Consider the following 22,547-nt stretch of genomic DNA (forward strand, 5'->3'; position numbering starts at 1 on the left):
CCAATGATACTAGTATAAAATGGGATGGAAACTGTTGCCATTTTACAGAACCTATGATGCAGGAAAGTGATTCTGACCTTACAAATAAAACAGGAAGTGTGACTCATCAGCACAGTCCCTGACAGATCCATGATTTTTTTTCCCTACTAAAGTAGAGTCAAAACTCTTAGTCAGGCTATTGGTTTCCTAACAGGATCCCAACTTATTTAAGTACCAAATCTGTACATGATTAAATTCTTTCCACTTGTTTTCCTTTGCAAAAGGCAGAAATACAGATTAAAAAAAAACACACATAAATTATTACAAAATTTCTCCTAAAAATGTCTGTGGCTACTCCCACACAACCCAAGTGGAAGTATGCTAGAAAGTAAACTGGAGTTGAAAGTAACACAATCTGAACTAATTAAGACTAAAATATCTTTTTTTTTTCTTTCCCTGTATTTTTCCAAAGCTATAAGTGGGAAGGCAGTCAGGCAGACTCCCGCATGCGCCCAACTGGAATCCACCCGGCACGCCCACCAGGGGGCGATGCTCTGCCCATCTGGGGCATTGCTCTGCTGTGGCCCGAGCCATTCTAGAGCCTGAGGCAGAGACAATGGAGCCGTCCTCAGCGCCCGGGCCAACTTTGCTCCAGTGGAGCCTTGGCTGCGGGAGGGGAAGAGAGAGATAGAGAGGAAGGAGAGGAGGAAGGGTGGAGAAGTAGATGGGCGCTTCTTCTGTGTGTCCTGGCCGGGAATCGAACCCGGGACTTCTACACGCCGAGTTGACACTCTACCACTGAGCCAACTGGCCAGGGCCATGACTAAAATATCTTAATTTTGCAAATGACCATTTTAACATACTGTTAAAGCCTCTCAGCCCTGGCCAGTTGGATCAGCGGTAGAGAATCAACCCATGTGTGAATGTCCCAGGTTTGCTTCCTGGTCAGGGCACACAGGAGATGCAACCACCTGCTTCTCCACTCCCCCCCCCTCTTTTCTCTCTGTCTCTCTCTCTTCCCCTCCCATAGCCATGGCTTGAATTGGTTCCAGTGCATTGGCCCCAGACACTGAGGATGGCTCTGTAGAGCAGTGGTCCCCAACCTTTTTTGGGCCACGGACTGGTTTAATGTCAGAAAATATTTTCACGGACCGGCCTTTAGGGTGGGACAGATAAATATATCATGTGACTGAGACAAGCATCAAGAGTGAGTCTTAGACGGATTAACAGAGGGAATCTGGTCATTTTTTAAAAATAAAACATTGTTCAGACTTAAATATAAATAAAACAGAAATAATGTAAGTTATTTATTCTTTCTCTGCAGACCGGTACCAAATGGCCCATGGACCGGTACCGGTCCGCAGCCTGGGGCTGGGGACCACTGCTGTAGAGCCTCTGACTCAGATGCTAAAAATAGCACAGTTTTGAGCATGGCCCCAGATGGGCAGAGCACTGGACCCAAATGGGGGTTGTCAGGTGGATCCCAGTTGGGGCGCATGGGGGAGTCTATCTCCTCTTTCTCACTTGTAAAAAGAAGGAGGAAAAAAAGTTTCTCCTGGGGGTCTAGAAGGGGCCTATGTAAATAAGTAGGCTTAAAATTGAAGCTGCATTAGCTTCATGGCAAATTTACCTCTGTGATTGTTTTATTTTCTCTTCTTTAATGACTAGAATTATTTATGTATTTTTTATTGAGTTTTAGAGAGAGAAAGAGGAAGGGGGAGAGGAGGAGAGTAAGAGAGAGAGAGAGAGAGAGAAACACAATTTGTTGTTGCACTTATTTATGCCTTCACTGGATGATTTTTGTACATGCCCTGGCTGGGAATCAAACCCACAATATTGGTGTATCAGAATGATGCTCTAACCAACTGAGCTATCCCACCAGGGCCTAAAACTATTTATATCAACCATGGAAACTTGAACACTGCTTGCACATAACAGGAATTCAATGCAAGTTTTAAAATTTGAATTAACAGTACATATTTGGACATACCATTCAAATGGAATGATGCTTACCTATTACTGTAATTGATGACGCAATTCATCAACCCCAATACTGTCATTCACTCTCAATCTCTACTCTAAACATATAACATATAAATGCTCCTTTCATTTAATGATTAGGATGTAAACACTCAAGAAATACACCAAATGAGAACAAAAATGAATGTTCTTAAGCATGTTTTCACTATTTCACCCTTCCAAATATTATCTTTAAAATCAAATAGCATATTATTCCAAAATCACTTACCCCACCAAATTAGCATGAACCTGAGAAGCTTGACTGATCATACCCTTTTCAAAGACCAAACAAAGCCTGACTGTTCCCTATATCAAGGCTCCTCTTTATTAGTATGCACGCAGGCTTTCATTGTTCCTCCCAGGAAAACCTGTCACCCATCTCAAGGCTACTTTAAATCAAGATGGAATCATAACTTTTTAAGTGTTCTTTATATATCTAAAGCCAAAGCCACATCCAAAATTTTGAAATGAAAATCTGAAAAATGTTGTTTTTGTCAGATGGGTATTTAAGGCCTAAGAGGTTGCTGAGATCATGTAATGATTCTTTCTTTTTTTTTTGTATTTTTCTGAAGCTGGAAACGGGGAGAGACAGTCAGACAGACTCCCGCATGCGCCCGACCGGGATCCACCCGGCACGCCCACCAGGGGCAACGCTCTGCCCACCAGGGGGCGATGCTCTGCCCCTCTGGGGTGTCGCTCTGCCGCGACCAGAGCCACTCTAGCGCCTGGGGCAGAGCCAAGGAGCCATCCCCAGCGCCCGGGCCATCTTTGCTCCAATGGAGCCTCGGCTGCGGGAGGGGAAGAGAGAGACAGAGAGGAAGGAGGGGGGAGGGTGGAGAAGCAAATGGGCGCTTCTCCTATGTGCCCTGGCCGGGAATCAAACCCGGGTCCCCTGCACGCCAGGCCGACGCTCTACCGCTGAGCCAACCGGCCAGGGCCCATGTAATGATTCTAAGCTCTACTACTACTACTATTAATAATTCTTGGTGGCATCCTTGGAAAAAAAGGATTCTAATTTTGTGAAGATATGGAATATAACCTAAATTCTATTAATGACTACTTTCTTAAGAATGTGTATACCAAAATGTATTCTAAATGCTGGTACACTGGTGACAAACAGCAGGTTGTATTTTAATAGTCTAAATCAGGCATGGCCAACATACAGCCCGCGTAATGAGTTTATGCGGCCTGCGATTAAAGTTTTAATATTCTCCACTACTTTAGAATCTCAGCTACTCAGAGCAGAAGCCTCTTTGATTATTGGAAATGGAGATATTTAAGAAGATAGTGATATGCGGAAAAGAATTCCGCGTGACTAAATTAGGGTTAACTTCCAATAATTGGTCAAATGGACTTGTGATACTTCTTTATTTTTTTAAAAAAACTCCATTATAAAGATTTATGACTTTTGTACTCGTCTGTACTCGATATGAACTGTTTGACATTTAGCAGCGATGTGAAACCCACATTCTTTTAGTTGGAGTTTGCCAGTGCGCACCCAAGGTCAAATAATTCATTATATTTGTGGTCAAGTGTGCTGAATCAAGTGGCATTGTAGGATAGACAATAGCTGCAGTTGATAACTGAAAACATGTCCAGGCTGTCTGCAAAACGAAATAATTGTTTTATTTGTAATATAACCTCTTCAAGCTCATTCTATTAACTAAATATTGTTTTGATTGATTGCAATACAATTTGGATATTTATACGGTATGTAATTCTATTCTTATTAAAATATATTTTTATTAAAATAATACTGTATATTAAATTTTTTTCACTAACTTACATTTATTCATAAACAAATTACATAATAAAATGTTGTTTACTTAAATTAATCGTTTTTGTATTTAACATTTTTAAATTTTAATCTTTTGTCCGGCCCTTGAAAAAAGTTTTCTTTCTAATCTGGCCCGGGGCAAAAACTGTTGTCCACATCTGGTCTAAATGTATTTTTAGGTCATTACTAATGATATAAAAGTGAAATGTTCACTTTTGTGAAAACCTGTATATTAACATACTTTTACCAAACCATAAGGATGTATTATGACTAAGAGTATATAAACAGAGGGGAACTAAAAATTTTAAGCGACCACCTAAGAAAAATCATAAGCCTTCTTGATTCTAAGCAGCATATGCTCCTGTAATCACAGAAATACTTCATAATGCACACTGCCTGTTAAAGATCCTAATGCATAGTTTAATGATTTTTACCCTTAAGACATGCTCTAAGGAACTAATCTTTCCTTTTTCTTCAATTTATCTCCTTCAGTCCTATATCCCACTACTTGCAGAGCCATGTTAGTATAAGGCCCTAAGTTGTACCTGATTGCTAAGTAAAATTACTCATTCTTTATTGTTTCTTTCCAATATTGGTCTCATTTTCATGCCTCCCACACCTTTCATCATTTTTCTGTTTTTCTTACAATGTGTTTCTAATTTCTTAATTCAAACTGAATGTGAATATTCTATATATATATATATATCCATATTGTTAAAAGTAAACAAGAACCAAAATCAATTACTACTATCTTAAATCCTATGTCAGGAAAGCATTTGAAGTGCTGTTTCTTTTTATGGAACTAAATGGAGCAATACTGCTGATAGGGATAACAATCAATACTACTCATTCATTCAACTCAATAGCAGAAGAGAGCAGTGGCCAGCTGAAAGATTCATTTGCTTGAGGATTACAGACAGAATATATTTCTCCACACTGAACACAATCCTGAGCACCACCCAACTTGTATTTGCTAAACCAGTGGCTCTCAACAGGGGATTATTTTGCCCCCAGAGGCCCATGACCAAGTCTGGAGACTTGATTGTCACAACCAGTGGGAGGGGTGGATGGTCACTGGCATCTAGTGTGTAGACACCAGGGATTCTTCTAAACATACTATGCAGGCACAGGACAGCCCCCACAACAAAGAATTATTCAGATGAAAATGTCAATAGTGCCAAGGCTGAGAAACCCTGACTGAGACATTTGTCCCAAACAGCTGGACCAGAGGTGCCACAGTGGTGTGAAAGGACCAGAGGATTAGGGGAGGATTGGAACTAGAACTTATTGAGCACCTGCTATATACCAAGCCATCGCACTAAAACCTCTATCCCATGAAGAAAGTGATCTCATTTTACAGATGAGAAAGCTGGACCAAAGGTGGCTCAGCTAGAAAGGGGAGGAATCATGATCTGAATTCAGTTTTATTTCACAGTATTACAAAGTCCAGAGGTTAAAAGAACTGGATTTGATTCAAACAGGTACCAGCATGAATTTGAGCAAGGTGCCCAATTTCCCTAAACCTCCATTTAGAAAATAACTCAATGACTAGCATGTGAAGATGTAAATGTTTTTGATTGCCAACAACAAATAATCATGTTAAACATCTTATAATGAAAAATATGTTTTTAGAATGGAGGTGTCCCCATTACCATTTTTTCTTAAAAATCGAACTTACACAGTGTGCACAGTACCAAATTAAACAGCATTCTTAAGAATCAGGATTAAATGTTCAGAAGACACTGTGCCTTCCATGGCAATGGAACTACTCTTAAACCCTATGAGGAAATCAACTGTCCAACATAATACTTCTGTATGCACTTCTCAAAGATTTTAAATCAATTGACCCTAAAATGCTCACAACGATAACAACTACTTTGAGTTCTTTCCACAATTGGTTTGAGGATGCATTACAGGTCTATTACTGCTGCTGCACAAAACTTCTGTTATTCTCTCCAAAAAATATGACATTGAGGTCAATATGTTATCATTCATATGGATGCCAAAAAAATTTTCCATTTCAACATAAAGTCTTGATTAAAAAATAAAACAAAAATCCACCAGCAGAATCCAGTAATCTTTGACAAACTACTAGTAAACCCACAAACATAAACTACACTCTTCAGGGATTAAATTCAAGAGACAATGTAAACTGGCTTTGTTCCTTCTGGAAATCACCACTACCAATGCCGCATCTAAAATCAAGTTGCAAACCATTTTCCCCTTGAAACACTAGCTTCGCTCTTTTTTTTTTTTTTTTTTTTTTTTTTTTTTTTTTTTTTTTTTGTATTTTTCTGAAGCTGGAAACGGGGAGAGACAGTCAGACAGACTCCTGCATGCGCCCGACCGGGATCCACCAGGGGTGACGCTCTGCCCACCAGGGGGCGATTCTCTGCCCCTCCGGGGTGTCGCTCTGCCAGGACCAGAGCCACTCTAGTGCCTGGGGCAGAGGCCAAGGAGCCATCCCCAGCGCCCGGGCCATCCCCGCTCCAATGGAGCCCCGGCTGCGGGAGGGGAAGAGAGAGACAGAGAGGAAGGAGGGGGGTGGGGGATGGAGAAGCAAATGGGCGCCTCTCCTATGTGCCCCGGGCCGGGAATCCAACCCAGGTCCCCTGCACGCCAGGCCAACGCTCTATCGCTGAGCCAACCGGCCAGGGCCCGCTCTATTTTATTAATGTATCTTTTCATATCAATACATTGCAAATAAACTATAATTGCAGGTATTGCCCACTAATATAAAGTCCAAGTTTAAACACAATAAACCACATTATAACACTAAAAAATGAACTAATTTCCAAAGAATCATAAAGATTGGCTTTTAAATAAATAAAACTTATAAAATTTGTTTACCTGACACACTAAAAGTAAATTAATAAGTGTTCTGGTGTAATTGAGAGAATTGACAACATAATCTTGAGTCTTCTTTATTTAATCAATTAGATAAGAACTTCCATTAAATGTTATTTTACTGACTAGTTCTAAATTACATCTTTCACCTTAAGCGTTATGACACCCATCAACTTTCTAAAAGTTATGAATTACATTTCTATGTTTTTAATAGCTGCTTCTCAAAAGACTGAATTAGATAAAAATTGATAGGAGAAACCAAATATGTGAGTAAACACTAGCTATGTGTTAATAATTTGGAAGAATTTACATTAGACAATAACCTAAAATCCATTTTATCTATCCGATATCCTATCTACTTTTTACTTTACAAGCCTGTTTTTTCATCACAACAAATTTTAATATACAGGTAAATAGTAGTTAATTTATAACTTTCAGGTGCTATAAAAATTGTTATTTAGTCTCTTCTTCAATTTCTTCCAAAATAGCAGCATTGTCTTCAGGGCTCAGATTTCTTTGTATTTTCAAACCGAAAGAATACTGTTGCCAATTTAAAAAATTTATATTATTAGTTGACTCCTCATTCCAAAAAGTATAATTTTCCTGACACCAGAATTAACTCTCCTTAACAAGATCTCACGTGAACCTTTTATAGCACCTACCACACCACAAATACAACCACAAGTAAATAGCCAGGGCATGTGAAATATGCATTCACAGCTTATCAAGCAACCCAACCCACACCATTTCCAAACAATCCGCGGCAGCTGTCCTGCGGCTGTGGGTACAGTCACCAGCCCGCTCCGCAGGTCCGCAGCCCCGCAGCCCCGCAGCCCCGCAGCCCCGCAGCCCCGCGGTGGGCTCAGGTCCCTGCCCGCCCGCCCGGCCCCCCTCAGAGCTCCTTTGTGCCGCCGCCGGCCCCCACCCCCTTCCCCGGCCCACAGGGGCCCAGTTCGGCCCCGGCGCTAGCACCGCCTCCGCCGAGCCCCAAGCCTGGGTCTCCCGTGAGAGGTGGGGTGGAAGGGGAGCCTGGGTGAAGGGCCTGGAGCCGGCGGGAAAGATGGGCCGCGGCAGGGTCCGCCCGCGGGAGATGGGAGATGGGAGAAGCCGGGTGCAGGATGGAGGAGCAGGGCCCGGGGGCTGCGAGGGAACCAGAGGAGCCGCGCGCGGCTGGGGTCCGCCGGAGGGCGCGGGGCGGCTGCCTCACCCGCAGCGGAGGGAGGGTGTCCCGCGTCGCCGGCGGCGGGCGCCAGGGTGACGGCGCCGTCCCTCCAGACGCGGATCTGCGCGGCCGAGCGCGCCCGGCGGCGGGGCTGCCGGCGGCCGGCGGCGGCGCGCAGGAAGCCGCAGCACTGGTAGCACACGGCCCACGCCTGCTCCTCGTTGATGGGCTGGTTGTAGAGGCGCAGGATCTCCTCCAGGCTCAGCGAGTCCTGCGAGCCCCCGGCCGCGCCCGCGGCCTCCACGGGCTCCGGCGGCCCCTCGGCGCCCACCGCCTCCTCCTCCCGCGGCTCCCCGACGCCCGCCGGGCCGGCCGGCTGAGCCATCCCGCGGGTCGGCGCTGCACTCGGCCGCCGCGCCGTGTGCCGGCGTCTCCTCAGCTCCAGAGCATCGTCTCGGCGCGCCGCCGCCACCGCCTCCTCATCCCCGCGCAGCCCCGCCCAGCCGGGCCGCGCGCGCCGCTGCTGGACACCAGGCAGGGGATGGGCCGAGGGCCTGGGCGGCCGTGGGCGAGCGGAGGGCAGCGAGGACGCCCTGACGGCCAGGAGCAGGCCGCCCACACCGCCGCCGCCAGCCCGGGCCGACGCGATGGCGTCCGCCGGCCCCGCCCCGCCCCGCGCCCGCCGCGCGCCGGGTGCCGGAGCCGCGGAGCCTCCCAGCCGCCGTCTGCACGCTCCACGCGCCCTGTCACCATCCCGCGCAACGCGGGGTCAGTGGCACCGGGCCTCTCGGAACTGGTGTGCCCAGAGTGTAATTAGGAGCTCGAACCCAGCCTGAGTGCACTCCTAAGGGAATAAAGGTCTGTTGACCCATTTCAGCCTCGGGCCACCCGCGCGGCGCTCCGGCTCGGGCCCACCGCGGGACCCTGCCCAGAGCCCAGCTGGCCCGTCCCGACGGCCTCCTGCAGTCACTGAGGCGGTCTCTCCGGACCAGCCCACTTGGTACTGGCCCGGGCCTCGTCGCGTCCTCATCCCTGAACCCTGCTCTGCTCCTTTTTGGGCAGCTGTCGCCACCAACACACCATTCATTCTTAGATGTCATTTTTATTGAATACCTTCTCTATTTCCAACTTCAATGTAAGCTCCGTGAGGACAAGGATCTTTGGGTTTTGCTTAGTGACTTCTCCCAAAGGCATAGATCGGGGTCTGGAATATAAACATGTGTAAATAACCTGCCGACGTTAGTGTCAGCCTCCCTTCAGATTCATTTGTAATGATTGCACAACTCCTAAGAAAATGTCTGCAATTCCTGACCTGTGGTGGCGCACTGGAGAAAGCACCCACCTGGAACGCTGAGGTCACCGGGTTGAAACCTTGGGCTTGCCCTGTCAAGGTATGTATGGTGGTTGATGCTTCCTGCTCCTTCCTCCCCTTCTCTCTCTCTCTCTCTCTCTCTCTCTCTCTTTCTCTCTCTCTCTCCCCCCCCAAAATGAATAAATAAAATCTTTTTTAAAAATTTATAAAGAAAATGTCTGCAATAACCATAGCACAGGCCAAATAACACTGTAAGTTCATACGATGTGGAAGTGATATCACAGTGGCAAAACTGAACTGACGGCAGTTAGCTATAGAGTAAAAGAAATACTCTCAGGTCTTGCTGAGCTTATTAAGTAGTCAATAAAATATAATTCTTAGATAAAACAATCACTCATTGGTAAATGAGTTTTAATTGATAACTTCCACTCTGAGGCTAATCTTCTGAGAGGACTTTGGAGTTGAAAGCACCAACCAAGTAAGAAATTTATTCAGTGTTAAGTACCAATAAGTCGTTTAAAGGCAGTTTTATGTGCAATACTAGATAGCGCACACTCAACAATTGCATCTTGCAGCAGAAATTACAAAGGTCTATTATTTATTTATTTATTTATTTATTTATTTTTAGATGAGAGGAGGGGAGATAGTGAGGCAGACCCCTGCATGCTCCCCCGACCAGGATCCATAGGCAACCCCATCTTGGGCTGATGTGCGGTACCAAGCTATTTTTAGCACCTGAGGCAGATGCTCTCCAACGGGGAGCCATCCTCAGTGCCTGGGAGCCAGGCTGGAACTAATCTAGCCACTGGCTGTGGGATAGAAAGAAGGAGGAAAGGGGGAGAGTGTGGGAGAGAGAAGCAGATGATCACTTCTCCTGTGTGCCCTGACTAGGGATCAAAGAGGGACATCCATATGCAGGGCAGATGCTCTATCCACTGAGCCACCAGCCAGCGCCGATGTTCTATTATTAATGCTAAAGATACCACAATATATACAGCAGGAATGGGGAGAAAAAAAAAAGCAAAAGGCTATAAAAGAAGAATTAGAAATTGAAAGGGGGAAAAAAAGCTTCTTTCTGGGCACCTTAAGAGAGATACAAAACAAACTTAAAGTGACATCACTTAGTTATGGATTTATAATCCCATCTGTAAAAATGCACTATCTATCCATGGCAAAGCCCTGAGAAGAAATTATCTAATTACTTATATGACATAGCTAGAAAGAATTGATCTATAAAACCTTTTGATTAAAAACATGGAAAAACAATCCCCAAATTACTGTTTTTAAAAGTTTAGGTCTGGTGTGAATTTTGAAAATACAGAGGGCTTTAAAATAGTTCCAACAATGCAGAAAAACATCGAAATGGTCTACTTGTATGAACAACACCACCATCTTCTGGCCTTATGGGATATTGCTGCCATGTTGCACTGATAACTGCAACCAAAAATCAGTTACATTTTTGTAGTTACCCCACCAAAGACAAGTTCAATGAATTAATCTCCTGATGAATCTATAAGCTATCGTATTTCCCATGTGTAAGACCCACCTCAATTTTGGGGCCCAAAATCTGAAATACAATGTATTACATAAAGTTATCGAACTCATTTTATTTATCATAAAATTCATACAACTCATCTGTACGAAAAAGCAGGAAATGCACGTGTAAAAAAAAAAAAAAATCTACAACCGCCTGACCAGGTGGTGGCTCAGTGGATAGAGCGTCAGACTGGGATGCAGAGGACCCAGGTTCGAGACCCCAGGTCGCCAGTTTGAGCGTGGGCTCATCTGGTTTGAGCAAAGCTCACCAGCTTGGACCCAAGGTCTCTGGCTTGAGCAAGGGGTCCCTCAGTCTGCTGAGCACCCACGGTCAGGGCACATATGAAAAAGCAATCAATGAACAACTAAGATGTTACAATAAAAAACTGATGATTGATGCTTCTCATCTCTCTCCCTTCCTGTCTGTCCCTATCTATCCCTCTCTCTGACTCTCTCTCTCTCTCTGTCTCTGTAAAAAAGAAAGAAAAAAGGAATTAATAAGGAATGGCCCACCATTTAAAAAAAAAATCTACAACCATTGTATAAGATGCACCCAGTTTTTAGACCCCAAATTTTTCGGGAAGGGGTGTATCATACATGGGGAAATACGGTAGTCACTTGCTACTCCTGGCATAGGGCAGTAAATAAATATTTAAGGGAAGATGAGAAAGACCCCTACCTAGCTAGTTGGTTAGAACTGCCTCTGGTTAGGTCCCTGGCCAGGGCACTTATAACAGTCAAGCAATGAATGCATAAATAAGTGGAACAACGAATCAGTGTTTTCCTCTCTCTTTCTCTCCTCTCTCTCTCTCTTTCTCTTTCTCTCTCCCTCTCTCCCTCCTCTCTTTCCCCTTTCCCTGAAATCAATAAATAAAAAATAAAAAGGTAATGAAAGAACGAAGGAAGGGAGTGAAAGTAAAGAAACAAATTCAAACCTTATATTTAAAAGATCGTCTTTTCCCCAAAATATAAATCATGAGAGTCCTTCTATTGTAGTATATATAACCTTCCTGTGATTCAGTGCCATTATGTTTTTCTTCCAAAATGTATTTATCTTTTTAAAAATTATCACTTAGCCTGACCAGGCGGTGGCGCAGTGGATAGAGCGTTGGACTGGGATGCAGAGGACCCAGGTTCCAGACCCCGAGGTCTCCGGCTTGAGCTCAGGCTCATCTGGTTTGAGCAAAAAGCCCACTAGCTTGAACCCAAGGTCGCTGGCTCTAGCAAGGGGTTACTCAGTCTGCTGAAGACCCACGGTCAAGGCACATATGAGAGAGCAATCAATGAACAACTAAGGTGTTGCAACGTGCAATGAAAAACTAATGATTGATGCTTCTCATCTCTCTCCGTTCCTGTCTGTCTGTCCCTGTCTATCCCTCTCTCTGACTCACTCTCTGTCTCTGTAAAAAATAAATAAATAAAAATTATCACTTATTGGGGTGAGCACTTCACAAGGTATATAAATGTCTAATTCCTATGTTGTACACCTGAAAATAATATAACACTGTGTCAATTGTAATTGAAAAAGAAAAAAATCATAACTTAGGAAAGGAAAAAATCCTTTACTATTTAAAGGAAATTCACAACAGAAGAATATTTCCCTAAGTAAATTTCTTGCCTTTGTTAGCTTATATGGAATTAAGTTAGGCAAGATGACAAGTAGAATGTTGTTTGATATTCCTCTGTATGTAGAAAAAAAATAAAAGATAGATCTTAAAAATCCTAGCTACCATCTATTAAAAATCTAGTCATTGTATACCTGAACTCTTGATGCTTTATTTGTACAATGACAGCATAATTCTAGTAATTTTTGTTATGATTATCGTAGCTCTTTGAAATGTTAAGTCCCACTGTCTATCATCACAAGTCTCTTAAAAATGACTGCTGACTACTCAAAGACTGTCAGAAATTGATATATTTTCAGGAAGTTCAAGTTATACTGTGGCCTGACCAGGCGGTGGTGTAGGGGACAGAGCATCGGACTGGGACGCGGAGGACCCAGGTTCGAAACCCTGAGGTCGCCAGCTTGAGCGCAGACTCATCAGCTTGCGCACGGGGTTGGGGGCTAGAGTGTGGGATCATAGACATGACCCCATTGTTGCTGGCTTGAGCTCAAAGATCACTGGCTTGAAGCCCAAGGTCTCTGACTTGAGCCCAAGGTCGCTGGCTTGAGCAAGGGGTCACTCACTCTGCTGTAGCCCCCCAGTCAAGGCACATATGAGAAAGCAATCAGTGAACAACTAAGATGCCACAACAAAGAATTAATGCTTCTCGTCTCTCCCTTCCTGTTTGTCCCTATCTGTCCCTCTTTTGACTATCTCTGTCTCTGTCAAAAAAAAAATGATACTGTAGAATGACTTGGCGCATTTTTATCATTTTCAATTAAAGATTCAAAAACTTACTTTTTTTTAAGTTCGAGGAGGCGAGCCTGACCTGTGGTAGCACAGTGGATAAAGCATCGACCTGGAACGCTGAGGTCACTGGTTTGAAACCCTGGGCTTGCCTGGTCCAGGTACATATGGGAGTTGATGCCTCCTGCTCTTTTCTCCTTCTCTCTCTTTCTCTCTCCTCTCTAAACTGAATAAAGTCTTTAAAAATAATGAAAGGCTTAAGTGAAAGAACGGGAGATAAGTGAGACAGACTCCCGCATGCATCCCAACTGGGATCCACCCAGCAACCCCTGTCTGGGGCCAGTGCTCCGACCAACTGAGCTATCCTGAGCTCCAGAGGCTAACACTAGAACCAATCAAGCCACTGACTGCAGGACAAAAAGAGGAAGAGTAGGGGAGAAGAAGAGGGAGAAAAGCAGATGGTTGCTTCTCCTGTGTGCCCTGACTGGGAATCGATCCCAGGATATCCATATGCTGGGCAAACACTCTATCCATTGAGCTAACCCGCAAGGACCCTCAAATACTTTTATATAAAGTATATTTTGTCCCAATTTCTGTCATTGATTTTATTTTCTTTTATTCTGTGGCATCACCACTTTGTGTGTGTGTGTGTGTGTGTTTTTCTGAAGCTGGAAACGGGGAGAGACAGTCAGACAGACTCCCGCATGCGCCCAACCGGTATCCACCCGGCACGCCCACCAGGGGCGACGCTCTGCCCACCAGGGGGCGATGCTCTGCCCCTCCTGGGCGTCACTCTGTTGCGACCAGAGCCACTCTAGCGCCTGGGGCAGAGGCCAAGGAGCCATCCCCAGCGCCTGGGCCATCTTTGCTCCAATGGAGTCTCGGCTGCGGGAGGGGAAAAGAAAAACAGAGAGGAAGGAGAGGGGGAGGGGTGGAGAAACAGATGGGCACTTCTCCTGTGTGCCCTGGCTGGGAATCGAACCCGGGACCTCTGCACGCCAGGCCGACGCTCTACCACTGAGCCAACCGGCCAGGGCCAACCACTTTTAAATAACTGTTCTATATAGTTAAAATGTCTGCACAATTCAAATCAACGTTTAGATGACTTTTTCAAAATGCTGTGAGATCTGTGGAAAATGGTGGCATGTGTTACTCTGAATATGATTTTAGTTTGATTTTTTTGTACTTATTTCAAAAAATGGAATCCTTGACATTTTTTTCTCATCGTATATTTACTTATCATTTTTGAAGAATAAAGGTACTTCATGCTTCATCCTCTAGACGTACTGGCTGAGCTGCTCTGAGTCTTTCAGGGAGCACGGCCATCAGGGAACACAGTCTGCCTGTGCAGCCCAAGCTTATCCCAGACACACCCAGACAAGTGCTCTTAAGAGGCACATTCACCTAGAACAGTGCACCAAAAGGAAGGAAAAAATAGAACAGCATATTTTTTTCAGTGTCATAACCTAAATTTTCACTGCCCACAATTATAATACCTTATAATTTTATAGTGCAATTTTATACTTTAAAAGTGCTTTCTTCAGTTATACAACTTGAAAATCAGATATTATTATGCTTATCTTATAGACTACAAAATACAGGACTAGTAAATAAAAGAGATGGTACTGGAATCCCAGCTTCTGACCAGCTCAGTTCTCTTTGCTGTGTTACAGTATCTCTCCAAACTTGCACAGAGCAAGAACAAAGTCCTCACGCTTCATCCTGCAGTCCACCAGACATGAGTATGTGACAAGCAGATACTTTAAAATTTATACATACCAATATGCTTGATTAAACTTTTGTTATTTTAAACACTTTAAATAAATGGTGTGATGCCCATATCTCTCGATTGCTCCTTGTGATTCATTGGTATTTAAGTTTCACCACAGCAGTCATCTCCCCATAGCAGCTATCTTCAGAATCATCTATGTGACACAATCCTCATCAAAAAGCATTGTAGAAGCCCTGGCCGGTTGGCTCAGCGGTAGAGCGTCGGCCTAGCGTGCGGAGGACCCGGGTTCGATTCCCGGCCAGGGCACACAGAAGTGCCCATTGGCTTCTCCACCCCTCCGCCGCGCTTTCCTCTCTGTCTCTCTCTTCCCCTCCCGCAGCCAAGGCTCCATTGGAGCAAAGATGGCCCGGGCACTGGGGATGGCTCCTTGGCCGCTGCCCCAGGTGCTAGAGTGGCTCTGGTCGCAACATGGCGACGCCCAGGATGGGCAGAGCATCGCCCCCTGGTGGGCAGAGCGTCGCCCCATGGTGGGCGTGCCGGGTGGATCCTGGTCGGGCGCATGCGGGAGTCTGTCTGACTGTCTCTCCCTGTTTCCAGCTTCAGAAAAATGAAAAAAAAAAAAAAAAAAAAAGCATTGTAGGCCCTGGCCAGTTGGCTTAGTGGTAGAGCGTTGGCTGGGTGTGGAAGTTCAGGGTTTGATTCCCAGCCAGCACACACAGGAGAAGCTGCTTCTCCACCCTTCCCCCTCTCCTTTATCTCTCATTTCTCCTCCTGCAGCCAAGGCACCATTGGAGCAAAGTTGGCCTGGGCGCTGAGGATGGCTCCATGGCCTCCACCTCAGGCACTAGAATGGCTCCAGTTGCAAGAAAGCAATGCCCCAGATGAGCAGAGCATCGCCTCCTAGTGGGCTTGCCAGGTGGATCCTGGTTGGGCGTGTGTAGGAGTCTGTCTCTGCCTCCCCAGTCCTCACTTCAGAAAAATACAAAAAAAAAAAAAAAAAAAAGCATTGTAATTATCACTCCCCTATGGCTAGTTCCACCAACCATCCTAAGTGCAATTTGAGATTCATCTCATAATTTTGGTAATCAGATTGAATATTAAACAAAAATCACAAAAACTAGCATTGTGACCTTATATACAGACCTGGAAGTACATAAGCTAGATAAGAACACAACAAAATTGGTTTCCTCTGACCTATAAACCTGTAGAGAATTAACTTTCCCTTTCCTATTGCAAAAATATACATTTATTGGAAAGTAATCATTAATGCCCTTTTGCTAAATTCTATCCTAAGCCAGTGTTTTCCACATTTTCATTCTGTAACATTTAAGTTTATAAATTTACCTGTCCTACACTGATGAGATCAAGGTACATACCCACAGATAAAAATTGAGGAAAAGTTAGAGGAACAAGGTAAAGTATATGAATAGTGTGTTCATGATGGACTCTGGACAATACTAGGACAGAAATAGTCAGATTTCACCTTAATGTGATTCTTCTTTGAAACAGTTATTTTTAAACCAACAATGAGTGATAGTATTCTGATTCTGAATAAAAGTGGAATTATTAGCTTCAATTATTTTTAGAAGATTTGATTTGGAAAAGACCTCATATAAATCTAAATTTTAGGCCAAGCCACTATTTTAGACTTATAGAAATTTGAGTCTACAGAGGTTAAGTGACTTACCCCAAACTACTGATAGTTGCCAAATGTAGTTCAAATATACTTCCTATAAACATGAGCTTTCCAGCTACCTTTTTAAAACCATATTACTTAGTTCTTATGAGATTTCAAGTTGTCCTAACAGTAGCTGAGTTCTTAATTCTAGTGAGAAACAAAACAATATGAGGAACAGATGTGTGTGTGTGTGTGTGTGTGTGTGTGAGAGAGAGAGAGAGAGAGACAGAGAGAGACAGAGAGAGGAACAGATAGGGACAGACAGAAAGGGAGAGAGATGAAAAGCATCAATTCTTCATTGCGGCTCCTTAGTTGTTCATTGATTGCTTTCTCATATGTGCTTTGACTGAGGGGGCTATAGCAGTGAGTGACCCCTTGCTCCCGCGACCTTGGGCTCAAGCCAGTGACCATGGGGTCATGTCTATGATCTCACGATCAAGCCAGTGACCCCATGCTCAAGCTGGTGAGCCCATGCTCAAGCCAGTGACCTCAGGGTTTCAAACCTGGGTCCCTTGTGTCCCAGTCCAATGCTGTATCCACTGCGCCACCACCTGGTCAGGCCAGATATATCTTTGATAGCAAAATCTTTCTTTCTTTTTTTTTTTTTTACAGAGACAGAGAGAGAGAGTCAGAGAGAGGGATAGACAGGGACAGACAGACAGGAGCAAAGAGATGAGACACATCAATCATTAGTTTTTCATTGCGCATTGCAACACCTTAGTTGTTCATTGATTGATTTCTCATATGTGCCTTGACCGCGGGCCTTCAGCAGACTGAGTGACCCCTTGCTCAAGCCAGCGACCTTGGGTCCAAGCTGGTGAGCTTTTGCTCAAACCAGATGAGCCCGCGCTCAAGCTGGCGACCTTGGAGTCTTGAACCTGGGTCCTCCGCATCCCAGTCCAACGCTCTATCCACTGCACCACCACCTGGTCAGGCTGATAGCAAAATCTTGATGTTTGACAATTAACTGCTTGAAAGTGTAGAACTCTTAGTAAAATTTTTAAGTAATAAGAGTTTGTGGTTGTATAAATTAAAGAGCAATAATCTATTTTCAGATTGAAGTCATACTGTTGATGAGACAAAGCTAAAATATTTATTTCAAACCTCCATTATTTTGGCTGACCTTTATCCAAAAGGCCCAGTAAGATAGCTTGCTGCAGTTCTAGTTATGCAATCAGATATGTGAATTACAAAAGTATTTTGCCACTGCCTGACCTGTGGTGGCGCAGTGGATAAAGCGTCGACCTGGAAATGCTGAGGTTGCCGGTTCGAAACCCTGGGCTTGCCTGGTCAAGGCACATATGGGAGTTGATGCTTCCAGCTCCTCCCCACCTTCTCTCTCTGTCTCTCTCACCTCTCTCTCTCCCTCTCTGTCTCTCTCTCTCCCTTTCTCTCTCCTCTCTAAAATGAATAAAATTTAAAAAAAATTTTTTTAAGTATTTTGCCATCAAATTTTCCCTATACAGTTCACAACTCAAAAACTAGTATTTTTTTAGTGATTAAGTAGTACCAAATGATTGAAATCTCACTTATACATATTTTAGAAAAAAATATACCATGTAAACATGACCAGTAGTGGCGCAGTGGATAGAATGTCAACCTGGGGACGCCGAGGACCCAGGTTTGAAATCCCAAGGCAGCCGGTTTGAGCGCAGGCTTGCCAGCTTGAGCATGGGGATGCCAGCCTTTCTGTGAGATCATCAACAAGATCCCAGTGTCATTGGCTTGAGCCCAAAGGTCGCTGGCTTGAAGCCCAAAGTTGCTGGTTTGAGCGAGGGGTCACTGGCTCAGCTTGAGCCCCCCTACTTGTCAAGGCACATATGAGAAGCAATCAATAAACAACTCAAGTGAAACAACTACAGTTTATGCTTCAAACTCTCCTCCATCCCTCTTTCTGTCTTGCTCCCTTCTCCTCCTTCCTGTCTCAAAATCAATAAAAAAATTTAAAATTTAAAAAACTTAAAAATAAAAAGAAATTAAAATGCTATGTTAGAAAATATTCACTTGATGCAAAAGAAAGCAGTAAAGTAGAAATAAAAAAGCAAAAAAGGCATAAAACATACAGAAAACAGAAAGTGAAATGGCAGATGTAAATCCAACTATATCAATATCATTAAATGTGAATGGACTAAAAAAAAAAATGTGAATGGACTTTACTGATCCAGTCAAAAGGCAGAGACTGTCAAACTGGGGGGAAAAAACAAAATTTAACTTTATGCCCCAGTAAAGTCTATTTTAATACAAATATTTCTCCTTGAAATTGTCTTTGTAGGTTGTTAAAACAGGATAACAGGCCTCAAATGGAATCACTTATGCTAAGTTCCACATCACCAAATGAAGACTTAATACTTACAGTTTTAACCTTTCCCAGGACTGAGATCTTAAACAAGTCAACCAGTAAGTACGCTGCTTTTTGCTAGTGTAACTTCCTTGTCCTGCTCCTTTCTGCCTATCAACATCTTCCATTTAGTACAATTCCTCAAAGCTCCTCTTTATCTGCTACATGGGATGCTGCCCAATTTAGGAATCATTGAATAAAACCAATAAGATCTTTAAAAATGTAAAAAAATAAATAAATAAAAGGGAAAAACAACATGTTCATAAATGGAAATGCTTAACATTAAGATAGCAATACTCCCTACAGCAATCTACAAATTTAAGGCAATCCCTATTGAAATCTTAGCTGACTTCTTTCAAAGATTAATAAACTGATTTTAAAATTCAGATGGAATTGCAAAGGACCCAGAAGAGCCAAAACAAGCTTTAAAAATAACAAAGTTGTGGCCTGACCTGTGGTGGCACATTGGATAAAGCACTGACCTAGAATGCTGAGGTTGCTGGTTCGAAACCCTGGACTTGCCTGGTCAAGGCACATATGGGAGTTGTTGCTTCCTGCCCCCCCCTCACTGCTATCTCTTTCTCCTCTCTAAAATATGAATAAATAAAATCTAAAAAAAAAAAAAAGAACAAAGTTGGAGGACTCTCATACTTCCCAATTTCAATACTTACTACAAAGCAGCAATAATGAGAATGTGCGGTATTGGCATACAACAATAGACTGGCACAATAGGAATAGATTTAAGAGTTCAGAAATAAACCCATAAACCTATGTACGGTAAACTGATTTTCAACAAGGATGCTAAGACCATTCAAGAGGGATAGAATTGTCTTTCCAACAAATGGTGCTAGGACACTGGATATTCATATGCAAACTAATAAAGTCACAATATATACAAAAATTAAATGAAAGTGGATCAAAAACCTAAGTGTAAAAACTAAAATTATGTAACTTATAGAAAAAAACAGGTAAATAAATCTTCTTACTCTTGGATTTGGCAATGAATTCTTAAATATGACAACAAAACCAAGAGCAACAAGAGAATAAAGTAGATTCATTGGGTTTTATCAAAATTAAAAAACTTTAGTACTTTGAAGGACACAAACAAGAAAATGAAAGTAGTCCTGGCCGGGTGGCTCTGTGGAGAGTGTCGTCTTTGCACATCAAGGGGACATATGAGAAGCAACCAGTGAGTACACAACTAAGTTGAACAGTGAGTTAATACTTCTCTCTTTCTCGCTCTCATTTTCTCTCTCTTGTGCATGCGAATGTGCATCAATAGAAAAGTTATTTTTAAAAAAGTGAAAACAACCCACAGAATGGATGAAAATATTTACCAATCATATAGCTGATAAGGGACTTGTATCTAGAATACGTAAAGCAGGGGTCCCCAAACTACGGCCCGCGGGCCGCATGCGGCCCCCTGAGGCCATTTATCTGGCCCCCGCCGCACTTCTGGAAGAAGCACCTCTTTCATTGGTAGTCAGTGAGAGGAGCGCATTGACCATCTCATTAGCCAAAAGCAAACCCATAGTTCCCATTGAAATACTGGTCAGTTTGTTGATTTAAATTTACTTGTTCTTTATTTTAAATATTGTATTCCTGTTTTGTTTTTTTTACTTTAAAATAAGATATGTGCAGTGTGCATAGGGATTTGTTCATAGTTTTTTTTATAGTCCGGCCCTCCAACGGTCTGAGGGACAGTGAACTGGCCCCCTGTGTAAAAAGTTTGGGGACCCCTGACATAAAGAACTCTTCCAACTCAATAATAAAAAGACAAGTTACCCAATTAAAAAGTGGGCAAAGGATCTAAATAGACATTTCTCCAAGTAAGATATGCAAATGGCCAATAAGAACATGAAAAAATGCTAAAAATCAGTCACCAGGGAACTGCAAATAAAAACAGTACAATACCTTTTATACCCACTGGGATGGCTAGAATAAAAAAGTCACATAATAATAGGTGTTACCAAGAGTGAGGAGAAATCAGAACCCTCATACAGTGCTGGTGAGATTTCCACTGCTTTGGAAAACTATTTGGCAGCTCACCAAAATGTTGAATATAGAGCTACCATATGAGCCAGCAAATTCTCTCTCCTAGATACATACCAAAGGAAAATGAAAATGTGGACTCACACAAAATCTTGTACACCAAATGCTTATATCAGCATTATTCAAATAGCCAAAAGGTAGAAACAACCAAAATGTCTATTGACTGACAAATGGATAAACACATATGGTATATCCATGCAATGGAATATTTGCCCACAAAAAGGAATGAAGTATTGATACATAGAGCATGGATGGACCTTAAAGATGTTACACTAAGTCAAAGAAACCAGACATCAAATACCATTTATTTATATGCTTCCATTCAGATGGAATTCCAGAATAGGGAAATCTATATAGAAAGCAGATTAGTTCCTGGTCAGGGCACACAGAAGAAGCGACCATCTGCTTCTCCACCCCTCCCCCTCTCCCTCCTCTCTCTCTCTCTCTCTCTCTCTCTCTCTCTCTCTCTCTCTCCCCACCTCCTGCAGCCATGGCTCAATTGGTTCCAGCGCATTGGCCCAGTCGCTGAGGATAGCTCCATGGAGCCTCCACTTCAGGTGCTAAAAATAGCTCGGTTGTGAGCATGGCCCCAGATGAGCAAAGCATCAGCTCCAGATGGGGGTTGCTGGGTGGATCCTAGTTGGGGTGCATGCAGAAGTCTATCTCCCCTCCTCTCACTTGGAAGAGATTTAAAAAAAAGTAGTTTTATAGTTGCCTGCAGGGTGGTGCGGTGAAGTTAGGGGGTAGGGAATGGTGAGATAGGAAAACAATAGCTAAAGGGTATAGCGTTTCTTTTAGAGGTGATGGAATATTTTTATTTTTTATTTATTTATTTTTTTCTGAAGCTGGAAACGGGGAGAGACAGTCAGACAGACTCCCGCATGCGCCCAACCGGGATCCACCCGGCACGCCCACCAGGGGGGGATGCTCTGCCCCTCCGGGGCGTCGCTCTGCCGCGACCAGAGCCACTCTAGCGCCTGGGGCAGAGGCCAAGGAGCCATCCCCAGCACCCGGGTCATCTTTGCTCCAATGGAACCTTGGCTGCGGGAGGGGAAGAGGCAGAGAGGAAGGAGAGGGGGAGGGGTGGAGAAGCAGATGGGCGCTTCTCCTGTGTGCCCTGGCCGGGAATCGAACCCGGGTCCCCTGCACGCCAGGCCGACACTTTACCGCTGAGCCAACCGGCCAGGGCCGTGATGGAATATTTTTAAAAACTGGTGATGGTTGCATACCTGTTTACAGTACAAACCACTTAACTATGGACTTTAGGTTAGTTAATTTTATGGTATGCAAATGATCTCAATAAAGCTGTTAAAAATTTTAGAATTATAAAAAACCTGTTTGCTTATGTTGAAATGGAATAGATTTTTGCAACCTCTAACAATTATCTACTTTTGTATTAATAATATGGTTCCCATTCTCTCCCAGTACATTTTGGCAAGGAAACGATTTTGTAAAAGTTAAATAACTGGCCAGTTACAACTGATTTGTAAATAAGTGGATTTCAGAATTCTCAGAATACAGACTGAATGACTCAAATATTTCCAGAATGTTTATTAGTAGGCACTGTCCAAGTACTGCAGTCATTTACTGAATCTTTACCCAAACAAAAGGTAGAACTCCACATCTCTTCATGTGATTGACATTCCACAAGGAACCCCAGGCAGCTCACGGCCTCTCAGGGCTTTGGCTTTCCTAGGTCATCCTCCCTAAAAAGTAATTCTGGCCTCATTTAGCAATGACTTGATACCCTACATGTTATTGTAT

The 22,547-nt window shown here is 43.5% G+C and overlaps 1 protein-coding gene across 2 annotated transcripts in view; it reads right to left on the reverse strand.

Moving 5' to 3' along the window:
• SPIRE1 (spire type actin nucleation factor 1) overlaps window positions 1-8,297 on the reverse strand; it is a 271,534-nt gene extending 263,237 nt beyond the window's left edge. For both annotated transcript variants that reach the window (XM_066246306.1, XM_066246307.1), the window contains exon 1: window positions 7,830-8,297. In XM_066246306.1, coding sequence (XP_066102403.1) covers window positions 7,830-8,169 — 340 coding nt within the window. In that variant the 5' untranslated portion in view covers window positions 8,170-8,297. The remainder of the gene's footprint in view (window positions 1-7,829) is intronic.
• Between the last annotated feature and the right edge of the window lie 14,250 nt (window positions 8,298-22,547).

This window comes from Saccopteryx bilineata, chromosome 11, assembly GCF_036850765.1.
Source record: "Saccopteryx bilineata isolate mSacBil1 chromosome 11, mSacBil1_pri_phased_curated, whole genome shotgun sequence".
NCBI classification, from domain to species: domain Eukaryota; kingdom Metazoa; phylum Chordata; class Mammalia; order Chiroptera; family Emballonuridae; genus Saccopteryx; species Saccopteryx bilineata.